The sequence below is a fragment of the Mugil cephalus genome, chromosome 13 (genome assembly GCF_022458985.1).
Source record: "Mugil cephalus isolate CIBA_MC_2020 chromosome 13, CIBA_Mcephalus_1.1, whole genome shotgun sequence".
Classification (NCBI taxonomy): domain Eukaryota; kingdom Metazoa; phylum Chordata; class Actinopteri; order Mugiliformes; family Mugilidae; genus Mugil; species Mugil cephalus.
The window spans coordinates 6,021,165-6,042,406 of NC_061782.1; the positions used below are offsets into that span (position 1 = coordinate 6,021,165).

At 42.2% G+C, this 21,242-nt stretch overlaps 1 protein-coding gene across 2 annotated transcripts in view; it reads right to left on the minus strand.

Annotated features, from left to right (window-relative positions):
- Nucleotides 1–1,202: 1,202 nt before the first annotated feature.
- hs3st1l1 (heparan sulfate (glucosamine) 3-O-sulfotransferase 1-like1) overlaps nt 1,203–21,242 on the minus strand; it is a 60,610-nt gene continuing 40,570 nt past the window's right edge. For both annotated transcript variants that reach the window (XM_047602151.1, XM_047602150.1), the window contains exon 2: nt 1,203–2,713. In XM_047602151.1, coding sequence (XP_047458107.1) covers nt 1,586–2,527 — 942 coding nt within the window. In that variant the 5' untranslated portion in view covers nt 2,528–2,713 and the 3' untranslated portion in view covers nt 1,203–1,585. The remainder of the gene's footprint in view (nt 2,714–21,242) is intronic.

Consider the following 21,242-nt stretch of genomic DNA (forward strand, 5'->3'; position numbering starts at 1 on the left):
TGCTTAATGGAAACACTGTGCAGCACCGGTGTAACACCTTGGGAATGATCGGTTTTCTGTGTGTGTGTGTGTGTGTGTGTGTGTGTGTTTTAATGCCTGTGTACGAGGCGGTTTGTGCTGCAGGACAGTTCGTTATCTTCCAGACGAGCGGCTGGCTGATACATACCAGAGCAGACAGGCATCAGCCAGGGTCACAGGGTAAGTGTCACAGGCCCCTTCACCTTTGTGTGCGCACCGGCAGAGGTGATCCTAGAAAGAGCATGTCTAGACACATCTCCTCACACCAGTCCCTCGTGAGTTAGTCTGGGCTCCAAGTGCCCCCTGGTGAACGGAGGGAAGAAGAGTCCCTAAGCGAGATGAGCTAAGGCTGATTTAATTCGAGACCGACTTTGCCATCAAAGAAAACTGGTCCACTTACATAATTTCTTTTGAGCCCAACTCTAATTAAAAACACCAGATTACACACGAACTACATTACTCATACAAATATTCAGCATATTTCTATATAGCCCGCAGCTTTATGCCCCCTTCCCATGTCTTGTTCTGGATATAGATCCAGTGCAGCATCAATGACTGTTTGCCTCAGGAGAGTTGTAGTGCTTATTCCAGCAGACAGAGTGGAGAGATCACATGAATATCAGATCCCAGTGGAGCTGTAGCTTTGGCTGCTGTTTAAAGCCTAATCAATGAAAGAAACACGACCCATGTCTATCTGTTGTGCATAGGACGACGGCCTGTTTCTGGGAAAACTGCCTGCAGCGCCTGATTCAGGAAAGATAAGATATCTAAGAAAGAAAGAGAAAAAGAAAAACATTTATACAGATACAGTTTCATTTGAGCTCTTAGCCATATAATTTAATGATTACATTTTACACCTGGGCAAATTGTTGAACAGCGCAGCAGCAAAATGCAACAGAAGCTCTGTGGATTTTGAGCTTGCTGACTAAGGACATTTTACTGATTTAGCTGCAGGCACAGGCTACTTTCAATGTCCAAAGCTATTAGTGATTCTTGTAGTACTAAAGCACTGCTCCAGGGTAACCATTCCCCTGCATTAATGTCTACCTTCCAAAAGCAAATCAAAGGCTTATTTTAATGCCTCCACCTTCCCTGGCATACTCCCCAAGTAATGCATGTTAGAGGGCTTTAGGTGGCCAGGATGCATGTAATGGAGAGAGATAGAAACACGCCACTTTTCCTGGTAGATTTGAAAGCAGAACGATTTATTATCAAGAACAAGAATATCAAACAAGAGAGAGGGGGGAAAAAGTTAATCAGTTTCATAAACTTGTTTTCACTGCAATTTGACCACTTAAACGCTTCCAGCACAGACAGAATGACTTAAGCTTGGAGGTTCTTCCATTTAATCTTATAATCTTACGCCTCTAGTTACAGGTTCTCATATTTTTCCCCCTTTAATCATGTAAATATAGAACTGCTCTGCTGAAACCAGAGATTACAACAGCATTACGAGGCTATTCAAAGGGGGCTTTAAATTGTCTGTAAAGTGCTTTATAGCTCCCCCCCTTTTTTTTGTCCTCATCACAGACAAGGTAGTGGCTCTGATGAGTCCAGTGTGCGTCTCTTATTGCCAGTCGAAGGTGCGCTTCACCAGCCTGAAGAAGGTTCGGTTGTGTTCCTGTAGGTACGAGCGAAGCTGCTGGAGTACAGTGCCGTTAACGGCAGGGTGGGGACGCCCCTTCGATTCATGAAGACAGCGCTCTCGGCCGTCGCTTCGGATACAGTAAAACCCCTTGGTCTGGTTGAAGTAGAAGTTGGAGGATACTATCCTGGGCGGCAAGTTGAGGAACCGCTCCACCTTCTGAAGCTCTGGGAGAGGATCGCGAATCAGGGCATCCCCATCCACTATGTGTATCTGTTCCAGGGGGAAGTGGCGAAGCCAGTTGCGCATGTGGATATCGTACAGACTCCTCTGAATGGCCTTGTACCGGATGTTGAGGGCCCCGTTCCGCACTAGCAGGTTCTCGATGGCCTGCACCGGCTTGTGGTTCTCCAGTCGGTTGAAGTAGACCTGGGTGTAGTCAGAGATGACCCTCTCGGCCGGGTCTCGCAAGATCAGAAGCAGCTTGATAGATGAATTCATGGCACAGATGCGTTCTGGTGCAAGGGCTGAAGTAAAGTAACCTGGGGTTTTCTCTACTGTGATCTGGTGCGGGTAAGAGTAGGGCATCAAGTCACGGTACCACTCAAAACCCTTGGCGTAGTTCTCATCCCAGTCAAAGAAGTGGACCTCGGTGGCAGCAACAGCAACCTCGGGGTGAATGTCCAGCATCTCCAATAGCGCCCTCGTTCCTCCTTTGCGCACCCCAATGATGATGCTGTGCGGGGCTCGTTTGCTCGTTCCCGGGGGTGGAGTTGAGGCGACATCTCCGGAGACGTTGGCTGGTACGGCAGGGTAAAGGTCCACGGGGTCCAGTGTTATTCCAAATCCTGCCTGGACAAACTCAGGTGGGGCAGCATATGTTTGGAGAACCAGAAGGAGGGCTGATGTCAGAAGACAAGCCATGGCAACGAACTGACGAGTGAATACTGGCAAACAGTCAGAGGGAAGAACAGAGACGGCAGTTTAGCTGCAGAGCAGATCTGACTTTCTTAGCTCAGTGGGAACAAGAGCGGTGAGAAATGCAGTCTTTGTCTGCCATTGAATTTGAACTGGAGGAGGAGGGAAAATCATCGGCAGTCCACAGCACATCTGTAGGGAAGAACAAAGAAAGAAAGAAAGAAAGAAGAAAAGGCTTTCAGATTCCAGGCATAAAAAGCAGAATGAATATCTGTATTATTCTGAAATGGCTCTTTCCTCGTACCCCTGAAAAAGCAATCCAGCCATAAATACAATCCATGTCTGTTAAAAGTGTATCATCTCAAAGGGATAATCTCAATTCATCTTTGGTTCAGTCTCTTTTCATCTTCCCATCTGCTTTCTCTTCGCACTCTATAAAGTCACTTTCAATTGATACTGTAATTTCTCCGGCTGAAAAACATTTAGCCAGACAGCTCATCAGAAAATGTGTCTGAGATATGTAAGTGTGGCTGAAGGCCAAAAGACAAGACCCGAGTGCTTTGTCTTCCTTCACTCAGCAGGTCAAAATCCATGCCTGAATCAATACACTTAACACCCCCCTCCCCCCAGAGCATTCAAATCAAGGCATCTGGAGACATATAAAGACAAATGTATTGCAGGAAATCAGATTAGTTCCAACTTCCTTTGATGCATTTGATTTCTCATACTGCAAGAAAGATCAATAATAGACCAATGAAACTCAGCAAACAAGTGGAGAAGGATTAAGGGTCTTAAATATGACTTATAATTCTGCAGAAGTGCCTTTCAAAACCATGGGAAAATTCAAATTTGTTGACTCGTCTTTTTTTACTTTCCCCATATTTCTGCAAGGCCTGTTAAATATTCCAATATTTACCTTGCTTTCTTGCCTTCAATAGGCACTCGTCAAGTGGTTTGCCTTCATTTAACTATGTTATAACATCTGACTAAAATAAAAGTAAGTGTTGCCTGCTTCTGCAGCAACAGCACGAGTGGAAATAGCAGAACATATTTTTTAAAATGTCACAGAATTAATTAAATAAAAAAAAAAAAGAAAAAGAAAACGTCTGTGGATACATTCACGAGGAAAACCAACTGAGAGAGATGCTGCTTACAGTGTGCTAGTCAAAATAACAAGGCCGACTATGCAAACACCAGGCTTCAACAGCAAAGGTCACGGTAAGGTAATGTGAACAAACGCAGATATTCCCAGCCTGGGAACACGCTGACACACAAACAAACAGCATTCTGGATGCATTGACTAGACAGAACACAAAATGTTCACTGTATATATCTCATCCGATGCATTGTAGGCTGCGAATGGCTTACAGATCTGTTGAAAACTTGTTCAGGAAAGGACCCGTATCCATGGGATTTCATCACATTTGGATGGGTGTCTAATACGGTGGGGTTAACTAAGACTTCCACTAATGCTGAGAACCTGGCAGACACTTTATCAGTTTGGGATCTAGTGAATTTGGAGGCCAGATCAACACTTTGTGCTGTCGTTCATGTTTATCTAGTTGTTCCTAAAGCATTTGTTTTTGCGCGTGTTCCTGTGTCAGGCTGCATCCTGCTGGAGATGGATGCTGCCATCAAGGAGTCAAGGATCATTGCTATGGGGTGGAGGTGCCTGGTCTGGTCGAGGTGGGTAATACATGTCTAACATCCAATTAATGGCAGGTCCAAATGTTTCCCAGCAGAACACTGAATTGTCACAAGATGGTCTATGTTATTTACTTAACTTGTCTTAATATGATGACTGATCAGTGTATATATGAAGTCTTCTTGTGGTAATATATTCTTACCTAACCTGTGCAAAAATAAATAAATAAATAAAAATGAAAAGAAGGGTTAAATTCAAAAATGGCCAACCATCATAAAGCATAAGTGTAATGTGTGTAGAAACCATCAATGTGTTGTGTTGGTCACCAGTTTGTGAGGCACACATAGAACATCTTTGCTTAGATGTGCCTACTTGAGTTGTTTCCCGTGACCATCTGTTCTTATTAATTCTCCGCTTGCAAAAATACTCTGCCCTGGTACAATTTAATCACAGACATTGTCCCTCTAATTAAGTGAAAGTGAAAAGTGTAAGCACCAATGTGCATAGCACATTTCCGTGATGTCAGCAGTGGCCTTTCTCTCACCTTACAGAGTCTTTCAACCACATAAAGGCAATGACACATGCCCCCGCTTCACACTATGATCTTCAGCTTCAGCGTGGAACCCGGCCTGTGTGCTGAACACAGGAGAGCCGACCTGCCCTGCAGGGTCCGGGGTTGTGCAAGGAGGCACTTATGTGGTGTGACAGGCGCGCCTGCCTGTCAGCGTTTCCCTGGCAGAGAGCTGCCAAGTCCAATGCTAACAGCCAGGCAGCCAGACGAACTTTCTGTCTCATCCAATTCCTCCCTCTCCTCTCACGACACACCACCACCTGGAAGGAGCTATTGTTTCACATTCCACTGGGCCCTATTGCTTTATTCAGCACTTGACGCATATCTTTCGCTTTTCATTCGGCGCATGGCAGCCATGTTAACTGGCAGAGCACTTAACCAAAAATATTTTTTTTGCTGAATATGGAAGTCGGAGAGTGAAGAGAACACAGGGTGGAACAGAAGAACTGTGACCACACTGGGTGCTGAGAGTAGGATGCAGCAGCTGTGTTAGGCGGCTCACTGCTACTTCACAGCGAGAACACAGACTCTGATGTCAGCACTGGGTACCTTTTCTTGTTTTCTGTCTTCCTTTTTTTTTTGCATAGAGCTTGCATGATTGCACTATGCATAACTGATAAACCAAACATATACTGACATGGTATGGTGACCTAAAGTTCCTTCCGTCAAGAAAACTTTACTATTGGATACTGGTCATTGGACATTACCCAGGAACAAGATATCAAAGCATTAGTGCCACCCCTGTTATGAACTAATTGCAGCTCTTTCAAAACCACTTGTAATTAGTTTGGACAGGAAGCAGAAGCGAGAGGAAAAGCCAAACTTTTACTGAATTATTTTTACATGTATTAGCTCTGTGAGTGTCCACTCAGATCCCACGTCTCCCTGTTTCATCCCTTCTTTGACCCTGATCATGAATAAGTGGATATGGAACTTGAACTCACCGGGAGCAAAGGCAAAATCGCTGAGATGACAAAATCAAACCTATATTCCTTCTTGAACCCAGGTTATACAACCTCCACACACACACACACACACACACACACACACACACACACACACACACACACACACACACACACACACACACACACACACACACACACACACAAGAGAGCTGCACTTGCCAGCTATTATCTCGACTTGTCTGGCACCAGAGCAAAAAAAAAAAAAAAAACGCAGCCTCCCGCCTGAGCAGACGGCGCAGCCAACAGATCTGCACTATTCATTATATCCCAACAGGCTATGAGGAGGGCTCCACAGGTTCCCCCGTGCCTCAGGAGGCTAGGTTCCCACTAATTAACCCAAACAGCCGCCTCTATATATCTACTGAACAAACCCTCATTCATATTCAGCAGGGCCCCCTGCCATTAACTGTGGCGGGCAGCAGGTATTGTACAGGGCAGCTTTGTTTTTTTAATGGATGCTCATTAGAGACGTTAGTACAAAATAATTATTACTGCAATAAGGCTTGATTACAAAGGGTGTCCTTTGCCATTAAATCGATTCAAGTGAGGAAGTAAAAAGTATCAATCGTTGCTAATATTAATCACAGATTTTCAAGCAACTAGGCATGTAAATAAACACTTTCAGGGATGACTAAGGGTTGGGTTTATTTTATTTATTTATTTATTTATTTTTATTGGCCCAAACCAGCAATCTGAAACAAACTGTGTGTAGGAATCACATTTTTCTCTTCTCTTGGTTGTTTCTTTTCCTCCCCCCCCCCATCTTGTCCTCTTGTATCTGGCTCACAGCACTGCTGTATGGTCTCTTACTGAGACGCCGTCCCCATAAAAACTGTCACTTGGGACACGGAAAATCCTGTACCTTGATTCTGTTTTCTTCTACACTTTCCCCTTCCAACAGAACCTCAAAACCCCAGTACAATACACTTTTCCCATCCATGCCCCACATTCAGCTCCCACATACAGGACTGGTATTAAATAATGGATGCATTTTGGTTCACTGTGGGATCTTTGGCTGACTGTATTAGTATCAGGTACAACAACTTAAGATTTCAGCTACTCACAGGGCACAGAGAAGATCCTTTCCTTCCCTCTTAAACTTTAAAGTGATACATCTCATGCAAAGAGACAACACAGAGGCCTACCCAGTTAGAGGTTACCCAATATAATCTACTAAAATATACGTTTTGGGGGATGATGTACTCTGAAACAAAACCACTGAATGAACTATCTAATTGCTCAGGATCAGCTTTTTAAGAGGCCGTGTTGAGCACTGCTGAACGTTTCAGTGCTCCTATAAAGCTAGCTTGATCACGACTTGAAGAAATAATGAGAGTGGTCCACATCTGTAGTCTCATACTAACAAAAGACTACAGCTTACAGGCAACTATTGGATCCTGTGGCGATGCTTTAGAACAGAGAGTTCATTCATTTTCTGCAACTGCTTGTTCTTTGGAGGGTCGCGGGCGGGGGGTTGGAGCCTATCCCAGCTGCTACTGAGCAAGAGGTAGGGCTGCACAACTAATCGGATTTTAATCGAGATCACAATTTTGGCTAGCACAGTTAAATGAACCTGACCGTTGTCCATGTTTACATTTAAAATGCAGGCGCACCTTACAGTCAACTTACTCTGTGTGTCTGAAGAAGTCATCATGTCAAGAGAAGCGCACTGGGATGAGGAGATAGCACCTCGAAAGGGATCCATATATATTTTCTGGACTTGTTTTAGATTGAGGGCGAGTGATGTGAAACTCGCAAAACTCTATATTAGAGTTTAGAGCTAATTAGAGCTAATATGCTCAATCATCACAAACCAAAGTACAAAGAATGTATCTAATGCTGCTTCACTAAATTCCAGTCAGTGTCCATAACCCTTTGTAAAATAAATAAATAAATAAATAAAAAATTTAAATAACGTTTTAATGTACAATTTCTATTATTAAGAATTTGTTCTACTTTAAAGTTTCATTTTGCACTAAAAACTGTTTTGTGCTTCCATTTAAGACCTTACACAGTCCATATTCCTCTAAGTCTAGACTACCTAACTGTATCCGGAAGTGGACAACAATTGTGATAAAGGCCACGGATTTCCTTGGAAGTTGGCTAATTATCCTTTTAACTCCTAGTGGCTCAAAGACATGATGTTTTTTTTAAACTTGAAAAAAATTAAATACACATTGAGAGGATGTACAGTCAACAGCCTTGGCAACCAACCTTATCTCCTTTTTCACTAATTTACATGTACTACCCAATTGAATGTGTTCCTGTTATCCTTGGTATAAGTTTATGTTGCATTAAAAAAAAACAAACAAAAAAAAAAACAGCAATATCTATGCGTTGTTAATTGGCTATTACACAGTGCTCTGTAATTTAATTATTTTACTCTACATTCTTACCACTTTTTCGCCTTTATGCATGCAAGAACAAAAAGGTAAATTGTATTTCTGTGAATTTGAAATATCGTCTTGTATTTTTCCAATAAAAATATTTGAAAGAAAAAAAGAAAACTGTTTGAATATTGTTTGTTTAAAAGTATGCAATAAAAATTCTTATGTTTTCCTAACATGGTGAATAATCGCGATTACAATATTGATCAAAATAATCGAGATTAGCATTTTGGCCATAATCGTGCAGCTCTAGCAAGAGGCAGGGTACACCGGGAGCGGCGGGGTCCAGGTCGCCAGTCTATCACAGGACTACTAACAGAACCAGAGAATCAGCAGTTAGCCACCTAACGAGCATGTCTTTGGATGGTGGGAGGAAGCTGGAGTACCCAGAGAGAACCCACGCAGACACAGGGAGAAGGTGCAAACACAACACAGAAAGGCTCCAGTCGACCAATGGATTAGAACCTTCCTGCTGTGGGGCATCAGTACCAACCCCCACATCACTGCCGCCTAAGAACAGAGAGTTGCCACTTTCAAATTCCAGCAACACCCAGGACCGAGCTGCCCCTTAACTGGGGTAGCCTAAGAGATTTAGATACAGTGAACATACAGAAGAGATTAGTGTTAGCCAACGGACCTGACACATGTGATCGTCCTCTCCCCAAGCTATTTCTCATCAGCTTACCAATTAAAAGAATTTATCTAGCAGTTAGGAGGACATTGTGTCACACCGGCAACACACTGTGGACTCATCATCGGTGGAATCCAGGGTGGTACATCAAGCCAACAATAATGCCAAGAGGTAATCATTGTGCAGCACGCACTTTCTGGTGATGTTGAGTGGTGCTTGCATTATACAGAGTGGTGTGTTTGCTATTTCACCTACAGTTGTTGACGTGAGGGGGGGTTGGCTGATGTCTGTGTGTGTGGGTGTGTGGGTGTGTGTGTGTGTGTTCATTTTATCTAACAAATTAGCCACGGCGTACATCGCTGCAGTGCCACAGGAGCCAACATTGCGGTACTACTCTCCTCTGGGGCCACCTGCTGGGCTGAACTAATTTCACTTTATTTGAGCACTTCCTGCCTTCAGCAGTGCGCCGATGCTAGCAAGACGAACGACGTCTGAGCTGATTAAAAACGCGCAATGGGGATGGTTTACACCCCATTGAAAGAGTGCTCGTCTTGAAATGAATCAATTCTAGAAATGAAATCTTGTTCCTGCTGTTTCGAAATCTCCAGGGCAAATATAAGACAAATAAGTGTATTGAGGCAATTTAGTTAGATGTGTATATTATAAACAGACATTTTGATTTTTAAATGTTGAAAAGTTCTTATGTAGCGAAGAATCGAGTTGAAATGACAGACTGAGCCAAGGTCAGGGTGAAGTATACGGTTGTTTGTAATATTTTTAGGACCTCTAATGTCCATGGGAGCGTATCCTGGGTGTAAACCTGGTTGCACTTTCAGAATAAAAGAAGTTTCCTGAGAGGAAGACCTATAAGAACAAAGGAAAAAAATATTGTATGTAGGTTGATAAGCCGTAGTGCAAGTACATATTTTTCGGTAAACCAGGCTGGCATTTGGTTCTGATTATAAAACTAATTTTTGATTAATATTTGTCTTCTCTGTTCTAACAGAGATGCAACCGTCTTGTCTACAGTAGGTGTTTAAAACCTTCCTCTATCATCTTCATTTTTCGCTCAGATCGCTGGAGCCAGATGAGGGACGGTTAAAGTGGCGTCACTAAAAAATGTGCCCCGATTTCAAGTCTCACTCGCTGGGTTCCCGTCGGGCCAGTTGTCGGCACAGAAAACCTGAATTCAATTCAGTTTCAAATGTCATTACTGAGAATTATTAGAACCTCTGGAGCCAAACCAATTGCTTCAGTGGAATTATACACTGAACTGATAAGTGGGATAGAAAATATTTAATAGATTATGACATCCTTGAATAGACTTTCAGCTTTGAGTCTGAGAACTGGGACAGATCGAATACTGATAGCGACAGTTCAGTCTGACGTCTCGGCAGCGTCTCACACCGACACTGATGGGAAGGGGAAAAAAATCCTTGTTTTTAGAAGAAATCAGACTGCTGCTTTGATGGTAAGCAACATTTTGCTATTTCTGGAGAGGATGAGTAAGACAATGACCTAATCCACACCCACATGTTAGCAGAGGCATTCATTAACATACTTGAGAGGGGTGTAATCTGCCATTTCCTAGTACACCCAGACACATGTGGCCACAGGCACTAATTACAGTGTTTTAACTGTAATCTTCTATATGTTGAGCTAAAGTGTCCTTTCTTTTTTATTTCTTTTTTTTTTTCAGTGCAGGCTGGTTGAGTGCGCAATTCAGGCTCTTCCAATTAGCAGTCCTTCTGCCCACTGCCATCTGTGCACACGTAGAACATGAGCCACCCAACTTGATGAAGGACTGTGCCTCAGAAACATGATATGTTTATTCTTTATTAGCAACATTTGAATAAATAAAAGCACCAAGAACCGATGGATGAGGAATGTTGAAGAATACTGCAGAATCGTTTCGCAACTGCAACACTCTGCGACGCTGAACTAAATGCACCATTGTTCCGAACTGAGATTTCTCGAGAACCTTCGCTTGCGCCCGCTGCATACCCTGACCCAGGGCTGCTCTGCTTTAGCTCTGACATTTGTCAATGTTCTGAGATTTATTTCAAGCATCAGCTGACATTGTCTAGATTCCCAGAAGGCATTGTCGCTGATAAAATAGCCTGACTTGCTCATCACCCTTGGATGAGTGGAGGAGACCAATCCCAGGGACGCTGACTCACTCAGGGAAGTGCTCCACGGCCCGTCAGGAACAACAACAGCCCATGAGAAGGAATTCAATCAGAGAGTGGCCTGATGATCCTCATTCAGCCTGCCACTTCTGATAAAGCACCTATGCTTTCCACAGCATCGAGATGCTCTCTCTGCAGCTGCCTCCTCGCCGCCGCCACAGAGGCACAGCTAATTTTGCGCCGACAATTTAATGCTACTGTAATTCTTATCATGCTTTTCCCATCACACCTTTACTAGCTCTCGCAATGAGTCTGAGCTTCTCGGCGCAAGGTAATTGTTCTGCGGTTCATCGCGGAGGGCTGATCAAAACAAAAGCACCGGCTCTGTCCTCGCGTCTTCTCCTGTCTCAAAGGCATCCTGCAAACTGCAATACACACATACATTATGGATGAATTACTTCATCAAATAAAAAGCGGGACATGTGGTAATGAACTGCGAGGATACTCTTAATCTTTGATGAGGCCTGTGTGGTGAATAGTTTAATGAGAAAAAAACTTTGCGCAGACCTGCTGGGTCTGATGTGTGTGGTTCAAAACCATGCATTTTTTTTTTTATTGAATGGCATCAATATTACGGCTCATGAACAGCATGAAGTAATACATCAAGTGTAATCCCACTTTAGCCAAGGCTCGAGTTATGCAGTTCTACTCTGGGGCAAAGCACGTGATGCATATTAACGAAGGTGTACATACACTAGGGTAACGTTATTTTGTTCAAGGAGGTCAACTTTTATCTTGTGTTTATTTCCCAACACTACAGCTGGTGTGTGCAGCTCTCTATGACTTGGAAAGGCTTTCACGCTCTGGCACAACAGCATCCTATTGGAAGGCACAAGCTGCAAATCTGCCAGCGTTTTTCCCGCCATCACAAATATGTATTCAGCACAGCAGAACTTGAGGTTTTTGTATTTGGGCCTTCTGTGATGTGCTGTTGGCTGCCAAATGCTTAAGTGATTCAACACCGGGCTGCAGTTAGTGAGCTGATGATAAAAAAATAAATAAATAAAAAAAACATTTCCCGTGGGGTGTCCTGTGTTTGCTCGCGTCAGAGGTCGGAGCATTATACAGTTAGATGCGTCAGTGCTGGTTCTGCCGCTCCCTGCTGCAACAGCGGGATGTCGCTGGCATGCACGCAGTAAACAAACAAGAAGGAGCACGCTACGCAGCCTCCATGGGTGCGCAGCGAGCAGAAACAAAGCATGCTGGGGCAGGAATGTGTAGGGAACGTGCAGACCAACAAGCTGCAGCGGAAAATGCTCCTGAAGTGCGTTACTGACAATCAGAAAAAGGTGATCAAGCAGAAGGAAGTCGGTGAGCACTTGACGGCCGACCACCAGTTCACATGGCATGACTGTCATCTTACCGCGCAGCCAGAATTAGCTTCGCTTTGCCTGTGCAGTCTGGTGCGTTCGACTCAAATCACTCAAGCGCAACAGTGAGACCTGCAGATGAGAAACGGAATCGGACTGACAGCGATAGCCGCGCATTTCTGGGATGTCATTTAGCTGCAGTGAGGAAAAAAAAAAGACCTTGAGTCTGAACTTTCACAGTATCAGGCTACCTCATCTGCATAAGTAATTCAAGTTGTCGCTTTACGTGCCAGTCTTCGATTGTAACGTGATCAGAGGGATCAGTGCGGGCTGCGGCGGCCTTGTCATTTGTCAGTGCACAGTTAAAACCGGCCAAGTCATTCTTTTAATGAACATGTATGAGTGTAACATTAAAAGAGAGGTACACAATTTCTTTGATAAATATTTTTTTTTAAAAAAAGTGTTTAAATGGACTATGAACACAGATGAATTATGGGAACAGGGTGACTTGTGCCACTTTGTATAACCATCGTGTTACCATGATGCTGCTATGTAAATAACGTGCGTACACTAGATGACAACATCAACTCCAGTAGTTTCCCTCGTTTTTTTTTTGTGCAGAAAAGTACAACTACATTGTGGAAATGTTTTCTTTCGATGATTTAATCGATAGTCACATTTCTTAACAAAAAGAAGAGCAAGTTTAGTTCTAGGTCTCAGCGTTGTGTTATGCCTGCAACTCTGACTAAGGTGGAAAAAATTAAGATTATTGGAAGACTGGAACTTCGCCCATCCACAAAATTCCAGAGGGGTGATGCTGGTCTGGAGTCACTCCGTTGGAAATCGATTATGCCCCAGCAAAGATCTCCCAAGCCAGTCAAATTAGAGTATCAGCAACGTAGTCATACACAGAAAAACTGAAATCCCACTATTACCAGGTGTTACCTCCTTTCTGTGTCATCATCTGCCACCAGTAACCATTTACACAAGTACACTGACAGCGTGAGCACAACAACTAAAAAAATGCAGCATAGATTATAAATATACTGATACGGGCAAAATTATTCTCCCTCTTTGAAATATTATTTAAATATATAGATCAATATTTGGCTCTCAACCATCATGCCTGTCTAAGAAGTTCTAAACGTATTCTCAAAATGACCATCCATGCGGTATCACTTGCCTCCTCGCCTCCGTGCTCAACTTTGAGCAACATCCTTGTAATTTCCTACTTGCAGGGCAAACTAGATCGTAGGAGAAATGTTTATCTATAATAACAATCTCCAGCTCCATTTCCCCGTGCCGAGTCTATGACTCTCTGGCGGTGAGTGCATCAAGAGTTCCTGACTGGGCAGAGACGGGGGAGGATGTAAACCATCACAGCTCCATTCGGCTGTCGCGCGCTCTATCATTACATTGTTTACAGCATTTGCCATCGTGTTGCTCCACACCATCGCCTGAGCAGGGCCGGGCTGCTTTTCGGCCTTACGACCGAGAGGAGACTGTAGCGGCAGCTGCGCCTTACAACTGCTTTTTAAACCGAGGTTCTGCAAGCGGCGAGGCTCTGTTTACAGACGTCTTCGAGGAAAGCTAATGTAAAGCGTCGGCGCTCTCTGTTACTTTGCACTTTCTCCCCTTGTACTTTTAGGCGAACATAAGACGCGCAGCAGTTTGAACGCATTCCTGGTGTACAGTGCACTGTCCTGTGTTCAGCCTGCGGAGCAGGGTGGGATTTGTCATCAGTTTAAACCACTGGAGCATGCACACACTGAGATGCGATGAAGAAATGAAAAAACTAAAAAAAATATAAGTCATTGTTTTTAACTGATGCATGTGAAAAGGAAACCCGGTCCGTTAGGTGGGACAGAACCTGTCTGCAACTTAATGACGATGTCGGAGCATGTGCAGTTCTGGGTGTGTGACAGAATCAGGTTAAGAAGATAGAGGGAATAAAACATCGTGTCATTTCAGCGGGGTGACTTTCACAGCAGAGCAGAGCTTTTGTCTGCACCGTGGTGATGTTGGAGCCACAAGCTAATGTTAGAACCCCGCTAAAGCTGATGAGTATGCAGGATTATTTTTTTATTTATTCCCCCTCTAAATGAGCTCAGGCACTCGGCATCTTAGACTTTTTTAAAAAAAAAAAAAAAGAAATGATAATCAACATGGTGCACGATGAAATGAAGCCCAGCCTAAAGATTAATCAACCTCAAGTACAAGACAAGTCTTATCAGCGCTACATAACAACTTATAGCATGAGGACTTCTCACTGTCAGTTTCATCTGCGCAGTTCTTCATGAATAAGTCATCAGTACCCCTCACTATTCCCCTTTGGCTTATTGCTCGTTCCACTGCCTCCATGGCACTGTAAAACCAACTGAAGTGTTTATGGGAGATAAGAGGCAAAGGAGGTCGCAGGCCCAATAACGCCTTTTATCACCCCACATTCTGCAGCGAGGGCCGTTTTATGGGCAAATTTGCTGAAGACGAATTCTTAATTAGAGAAGTTTGTGGACCCAGCATCGGAGGCCTAATGGGGGAATAAAAGGCAACAGAGAAAGGGCGTCTGCAGGGTTACTCGTCGGCTCGCTTTGCTACCGCGTTCTGTCGCAGGAGATGAGGAAACAGCCTTGATGTGTTCACAAAGCAGTATCAGGTAAAAGAGCCTTTTAAAAAGGCTAGGTGTGAATGCTGCGCTTGTCTAGACGAGTCTGAGTCCTTTCGAAATTAGTTCAGGTTATTGATTTTCTTGGGGGCTTATCTTTATTAAAGGAGTCTACCTTGTCAATGGAATCACTGCCTCTGCCATTAAACTGAGCTGATTCTATTTCCTCATCACCGTCAATTCTTGCCTGCGAGATTTTAAACAGTTAATGAGATGTGCTGTGTGTCTGTCTTTCTGTCATGAGCTTATATTATTAATCAAAATGAATATAAATGTTTGATTACCAGCACTTATGATTCCTCAACAGGATGACAAGAACATTTAATGTATTTAAACGTTTTGAATTTTATAGGATACTGGGGTCGTTTTACAATATATATATAGATGGGATAAAAAAAAAATAAAAAAAAGATCTTACACAGTAGCTTCTTCAGTTCCAAGAGACTGGTGGGGAGTTGAGATTTAAATTGGAACATCTGTGGGTGTTGCACATCAGAAACTCACACAACTAGGGCCTCTTAATGACCAGATACTTATCTGGGACTGGAGGAAACTGTTTTTATCCTGTTTTCCTGCCCCAATGAATGACACTCTAATGACCTAGTCAGTAAGCCTTTATAGTCACACAACAGTTACACAATCACAGTTAAATTCAGTCACAACACACACACAAAAACCATCATAAATTCACCGATCAGGCAAACCATTATCACCAATGACAGGAGATGCAACTAACACTGACCACGATGTAGCAGCACCCACCTAGACCAGACCAGGCCCCCCCACCTCATAACAACCCATAGGACCCAAAGGCCCCACAGTAACAACATTGTGTTATTGGAGACCGCAGAACACCCTCAGAATACCTATGTCCATTCACTGACAAGTCACAGCTGGTTGGGAGGCACAAGGAAGACCTACACAATATCAGTCAGGTGGTTATAATGTTGTGGCTGATTGATGTACATTGCACACTGGCTCAGAATGTAGCATTTTGAATATTAAGGTCTTTATTAAAGGGTTGGACAGCTTTGTGACAAGAACTGTTCAATAGTTTGGCGGTAAGTGTAAGTTTTATTGAGCTCTATTGCCACCCTGTGAGCAGGAGGTCAAAAAGGTGGTGGCCAGGTTGAGAAAGAGGCTTTCACAATGTGTATCACATCTTTCTGAAAACACTGAAGCACCTTGTGCAAGATCTGACCAATCCACTAGATTTAATTTTATTTTAGTTCCTAAAAGCATTATATAATTTCTTTCTGATATTGCGAAGTGCTGCCTTTGACAGATACAAACAGGGTGGGTGGAAGGGACCTATAGTTCACATTTTAATTAGCCAACTTGGAAGACATGTTTCACCAGACCGGACCAGACTAGACCAGACCAGACCAGATAATGACTAGGACCCTGCGTTCCCAGTTGCTTGCATATTAACTGAGAAAAAGGGAGAAAATTAATTACTATTTCCCCAAACCGGGAGGAGAAGGATCTTGTCCTTGATTGCATAATTTTAAAACTCCATAATTATCTCAACTCCATAGCAACAATGATGTGTAAATACGAGCGAATTACATTTTCTCCAGCAGATGCCTCAAAGCGGAAGCAGGATGGAGGAGAAATTGCTTTACTTGGACGAGGAAGTGTGTGTGTGTGTGCTTTACTGGTGGCTCTCTCAAAGTAATTTTGCTTAAAAGCATGGCCAAAAGAGGTGCAATTTCTGAGGTTAGTCGCATAGAATCTTTGACTAAATATAGCAGTGGAACATTAGTCTAGAGTGTGGCTCAATCCTTCCCCCTTCCTTGCTCATCAACTCCCGCTGTAAAGCCAAGATTAGCCATCTTTCACTTCATTTAGATAGAGGGTTGTTTTGGGGTTTGCCTGATTATATCTGTCTCGAGCACAGACCATGCTTCTATTGGTATTTAACAAAGATTAGCTTTAAATTGATGATTAACCTTTGTAATCCTGTGTGCATATTGAAAATGGCGTGCTTGTCTTTACCACAGCCACACAAAAGAGACGCCGCATTATCGTTCAGGGGAAAATTGAGGCTCGGAAAGCAAATGAGGCGACGTTATCTGCCTGGTGCTCGGCCGGATAATGAAGACAAATCTTCAGATTGGAGAGTCATCTCATAATGAATCCGAACAGGCAAATTCTTTTGACTTCTCAGTGTGCATCTTTTAATAAAACTTCACTGTGACCCTGACAACCAATTGCTGCCCTTATCTCGCCAAGGAGCAGCAGAATTTACTTGTGGGAATGAGGACTTGCCATTGTTTAGACAGCTGTGTTAGTGGCGTAATCAGACATTAAATGAGTCATTTCTCCATATTTAACTCCAACTGAGGAGGTAATGGTTTAATTTGCTGGGCAATGAGTTTTCCCTTGTGGAAGGCTCCTTGCATTAAATCACAGGCCGGTGCAACTGCTGCATCTGTTGCTTCGGAAATCATTAACGCACGGATACAGCAGAGACTTCCCAAAGCCACAGCAAGAGTTTGATTTGGAGTGCTTCTTTAGAGATTTCCTCCATTTAAAAACTGAAAAAATCTAACATACCTCACAGAAGGTGTCAATCTCTGCCTCTGTCTCTTTCTAGGACTTTGGTGCCCAGCATAATCTCTGTTAATCTGTCAGGTGTTTATTCAGAAAATGGACATCTTGCCTTACAGGGTGTACACACAGGAGGTTTCCAGCAACATTGTGGCAACAAGAGAGCAAAGAATAGCATAAAATGGGCGGGTGCCCATTTGAACTGATCTCAACTTTGCAGTCAAGTCAAATAAGTAGTTTGAAATGGTGCAAAAGTAAGTGGAAAGTGGACAAGCAAAGGGTTGACAACTAAAAGCTGTTTTACATTTGAAAAAGCCTTGAAAGTAAGAATGTTTGGAAAGAATGCCACAAGCGTGTTCACATGTTACATCTGCCAAAGGTAGATGAGCCAAAAGTCTACAATATACTTTGGTTTTAAGAATTGTTTCCATGATTTTTTTTTTTTAATTTAACTTAAGTTGTTTATTTACTCTATGCTTTCTTTTCAAAGAGAATCTGGAAAAGTTTAGCATTTGAGAAGATGAATCCAGAGAAAGTTGGAAAATGACTTTTCAACTAAAATAGCTGCTTAGAAAATGCTCTGGCCTTGCAATAAATGCCTAATTCATTAATTTGTTTCATTGTCAATATATTCAGTCTTTTAAACTTACTGTACTGTTTATTGTAAATAATCTGCTTAGGCTATAAACTAAAAGAAAAAAATAAACTTTCAACCACATTTTCTGTATTTTGACTGATATATTCTCATATGAAACCTTGAAAGCAGACATCAAATGCCGTAGTGAATCCTCGCTGCGCCGCAAAACTAGGGCTGATCACACACCTACACACTGTAATTTTGTTGCAGTTTACGGAGTGGATGTGATGTAAAGAGGAAGTCGTGTGATGAAAATTCATTCTGAATGTCAGGGCCAATTTCTGGTGATGTTCTTTTTTTTTAACCATTATTATCATTATTATTATTATCACACGCTCAGTTTTTCAAACCAAAAAACTGGGTAAGAAAAAAAAGTGTCAAAACTACATGATGATTGTATAGTTGTGTCCTGTATGACAAATACTCTGCGACACAAATTTGGACGAATCTTTTTGTCAGCTCCCCTTTTGTAATATTAGGATATGTTAGCAGCAAAAGAAAGCCCATTAAAGCAATGGGCTTATACACACGATCAACATGTGTTTACACGCAATTAAATATTTACCTGACACTAAAGCAAGAGCTTGTAAGTGGGTTAATCCACAGTGATACATGAATATTAATTGAAAAAACACTCGATTTGCAAGAGATGCATTGCAAATCAGCCTCAATACTTAAACGCACTTGAAACGGCAAAGAAAAATACAGCTTTCGCACGCTTTCGTCAGGCTCTGCATTATTTTCTCAAATCCAATTTATGAAATAATTTGGACTCGCTGCCAAGACGATAAAAATTAATTAATTAATTAATAAAAGCAAATCGGAGAATGTACGTCATTATACCCTTACACCGCCAAATCATCGTTTCTTGTACTTATTATCTAATTAAACAATGTGGACTTAACAATGAACATCTGCTAACGCGCACACTGTAGATTTGTGACAACAAATGATGTTATTACGAGATTAGAACGCGTGCAGCGATGTGGCGTGAAGCGAAATAATAATTAAAAAAAATATTCTGAAAAGGATAAATTAAAAACAAGCTATAATCAGAATGCCTCTAATTTGTGGGCGAGCCTTGAAATTATCTATGCTGATTGTATCTTCATGCCTGGATTATGATACAATGTGCTGTCAGTCATTTTATTTTTATTTATTTGGGTGTAACGTCATAGAAGAGAGGGAAGAACCAAGACTACGAGGCTCAGAAACTAATACAGAGGAGACACATTCACATGATTGAAAAATTTTGAATCAATGATTATTAAAAGATAATGTAGAGTAGTATCAGCATTGACCACAGTCCAGTTGGCTCCTCACAGGGAGGCGTTGTAGGTTCTTGTGTCTGTGGAACAGGACAGACACAGCGGCCTGTCACTGCTTCTCTGTCTGACTATGGTGTCATGTAGAGGGTGGTGGACATTGTTCGTAATGGACCAGAGTTTGTTCAAGGTCCCTGCCTCTGATGTGAGTGACTCCAGCCCTGCCTCCACCACAGAGTCCACCTTCTGTATCAGTTCATCCAACTGCTGCCTCTGTACTGCACCGCAGCGTAGAAGAGGACACTGGCAACAACTGTCTCTTGGAACACGTCCAGCAGCTTCCGGCAGATATTAAACGATCTTAGTCTTCTAAGGAAATGGAGACAGCTCTGACCTTGCTTCTTTTATAATGAATCTATGTAAGCTGACCAGTCCAGTCTGTGATCGAGTTGTAGACCCAGGTCCTGCCGCTCAGGTACTGCTCCTGTCCACCCATGACACACCTGACCCCTTTATAAAACAGACACAATAACACTGGGCTCTGAAATGAGTGGCCATCAAGATCCAGAAACCAAAAACTCACTTACACTGTGATAACACCTCTGCAGTTTTTAAAGTTGTTTACATCCTTCTTTTTCAACCATCATTCCTGTGCCTTGTGCCTCCTGTTGATATTTATGATTATTTATTACCCACAATACATGTGAATACATAACCTCCATAATTCCTGTTTTCCATTTGCACTTTACTCTCTTTATTCTCTTTACTCTTCCTGTCATGTTTACATCCTCCACGGACGGTTTGGAAAGTTTCAAACATTTATGGCAGTGTTTTTGTATATATTGAGTATTGTTCAATTTTTTAAGTTGTGCTTCATTTCTGCCATGTCGAATTTCTTTCAGTTAAGATTTTTTACCCATTCATACCGACTGGGGCCTTTCTGTGTGGAGTAGAGCAGAAAATGAATGAATGAATGAATGATCTACCCATAAGCAGTTGCATTATGATTTGATAAATGTTTCAGCTATGTAATTTTGGAAAATAAAAAATAATGAAAACTAAATACAAAACACTAAAACTGTCTGTGGAGGACACAATGAGTCTGCAGTCTAGTTGAGTCCCATTGCGCTGAGGACATTTTGGGCCCTGACTAATAGACTAGGCGGAGGTGCTTTTTTTTTTTTTTCCTCAAAACAGCAGTCACCACAGCTCCCACATTTCATGCCGTGCTTAAACTTTAGAAATGCGCAGTAATTCTAAGTCTTTCAAAAACACACTTTTATTCGCAGTCCTTCGTAGAGGAGCAGTGGTGGAGGTAAAGTAACATTACAATGTAATGCATTACTGTAATCAGATTACATTGGGGTTCTCATTATAGTTACGTATCAAAACTTAAGTAGCAAATAACTGAGTAAAGTAAGGCATTACAATAGCCTTGTTAATATAAATTACCAATGCTAATGTTTAAAATATACCCTGTAATTTTCTGATTTACCACTGTTGCTATTGAATCTGAAATTACATTAGGTGCACATTTTAGATTGTATTTTATTTATAGTGTTTGTGTGCTTTTGTGCAATGTTTGCAGCGTGGTGTCGTAGACATCTCTGTACGTCCTGTGGGTCTGAGTTGAATGTTGTTTTGTATTTTTATTTTCGGAATACAAGTGGAAATTATCTCTCTGCTTAATCAGCAGAATGATTCAGCTCCGCTGCCACAGTGAACGCTACAGAACTTCCACTATTTCTTACTATATCCAGCTGTGTAAGAGCTCATCTTTTTGTGTCAATTAAGCTACTATGATCAATTAATCTCCCTGTGGATCATTTAAGTCTGTCTAAGTCTAATTTGTCTATTCATGTCTTTGACACTATTTAATGTGTGTGCACATTGTCCATAA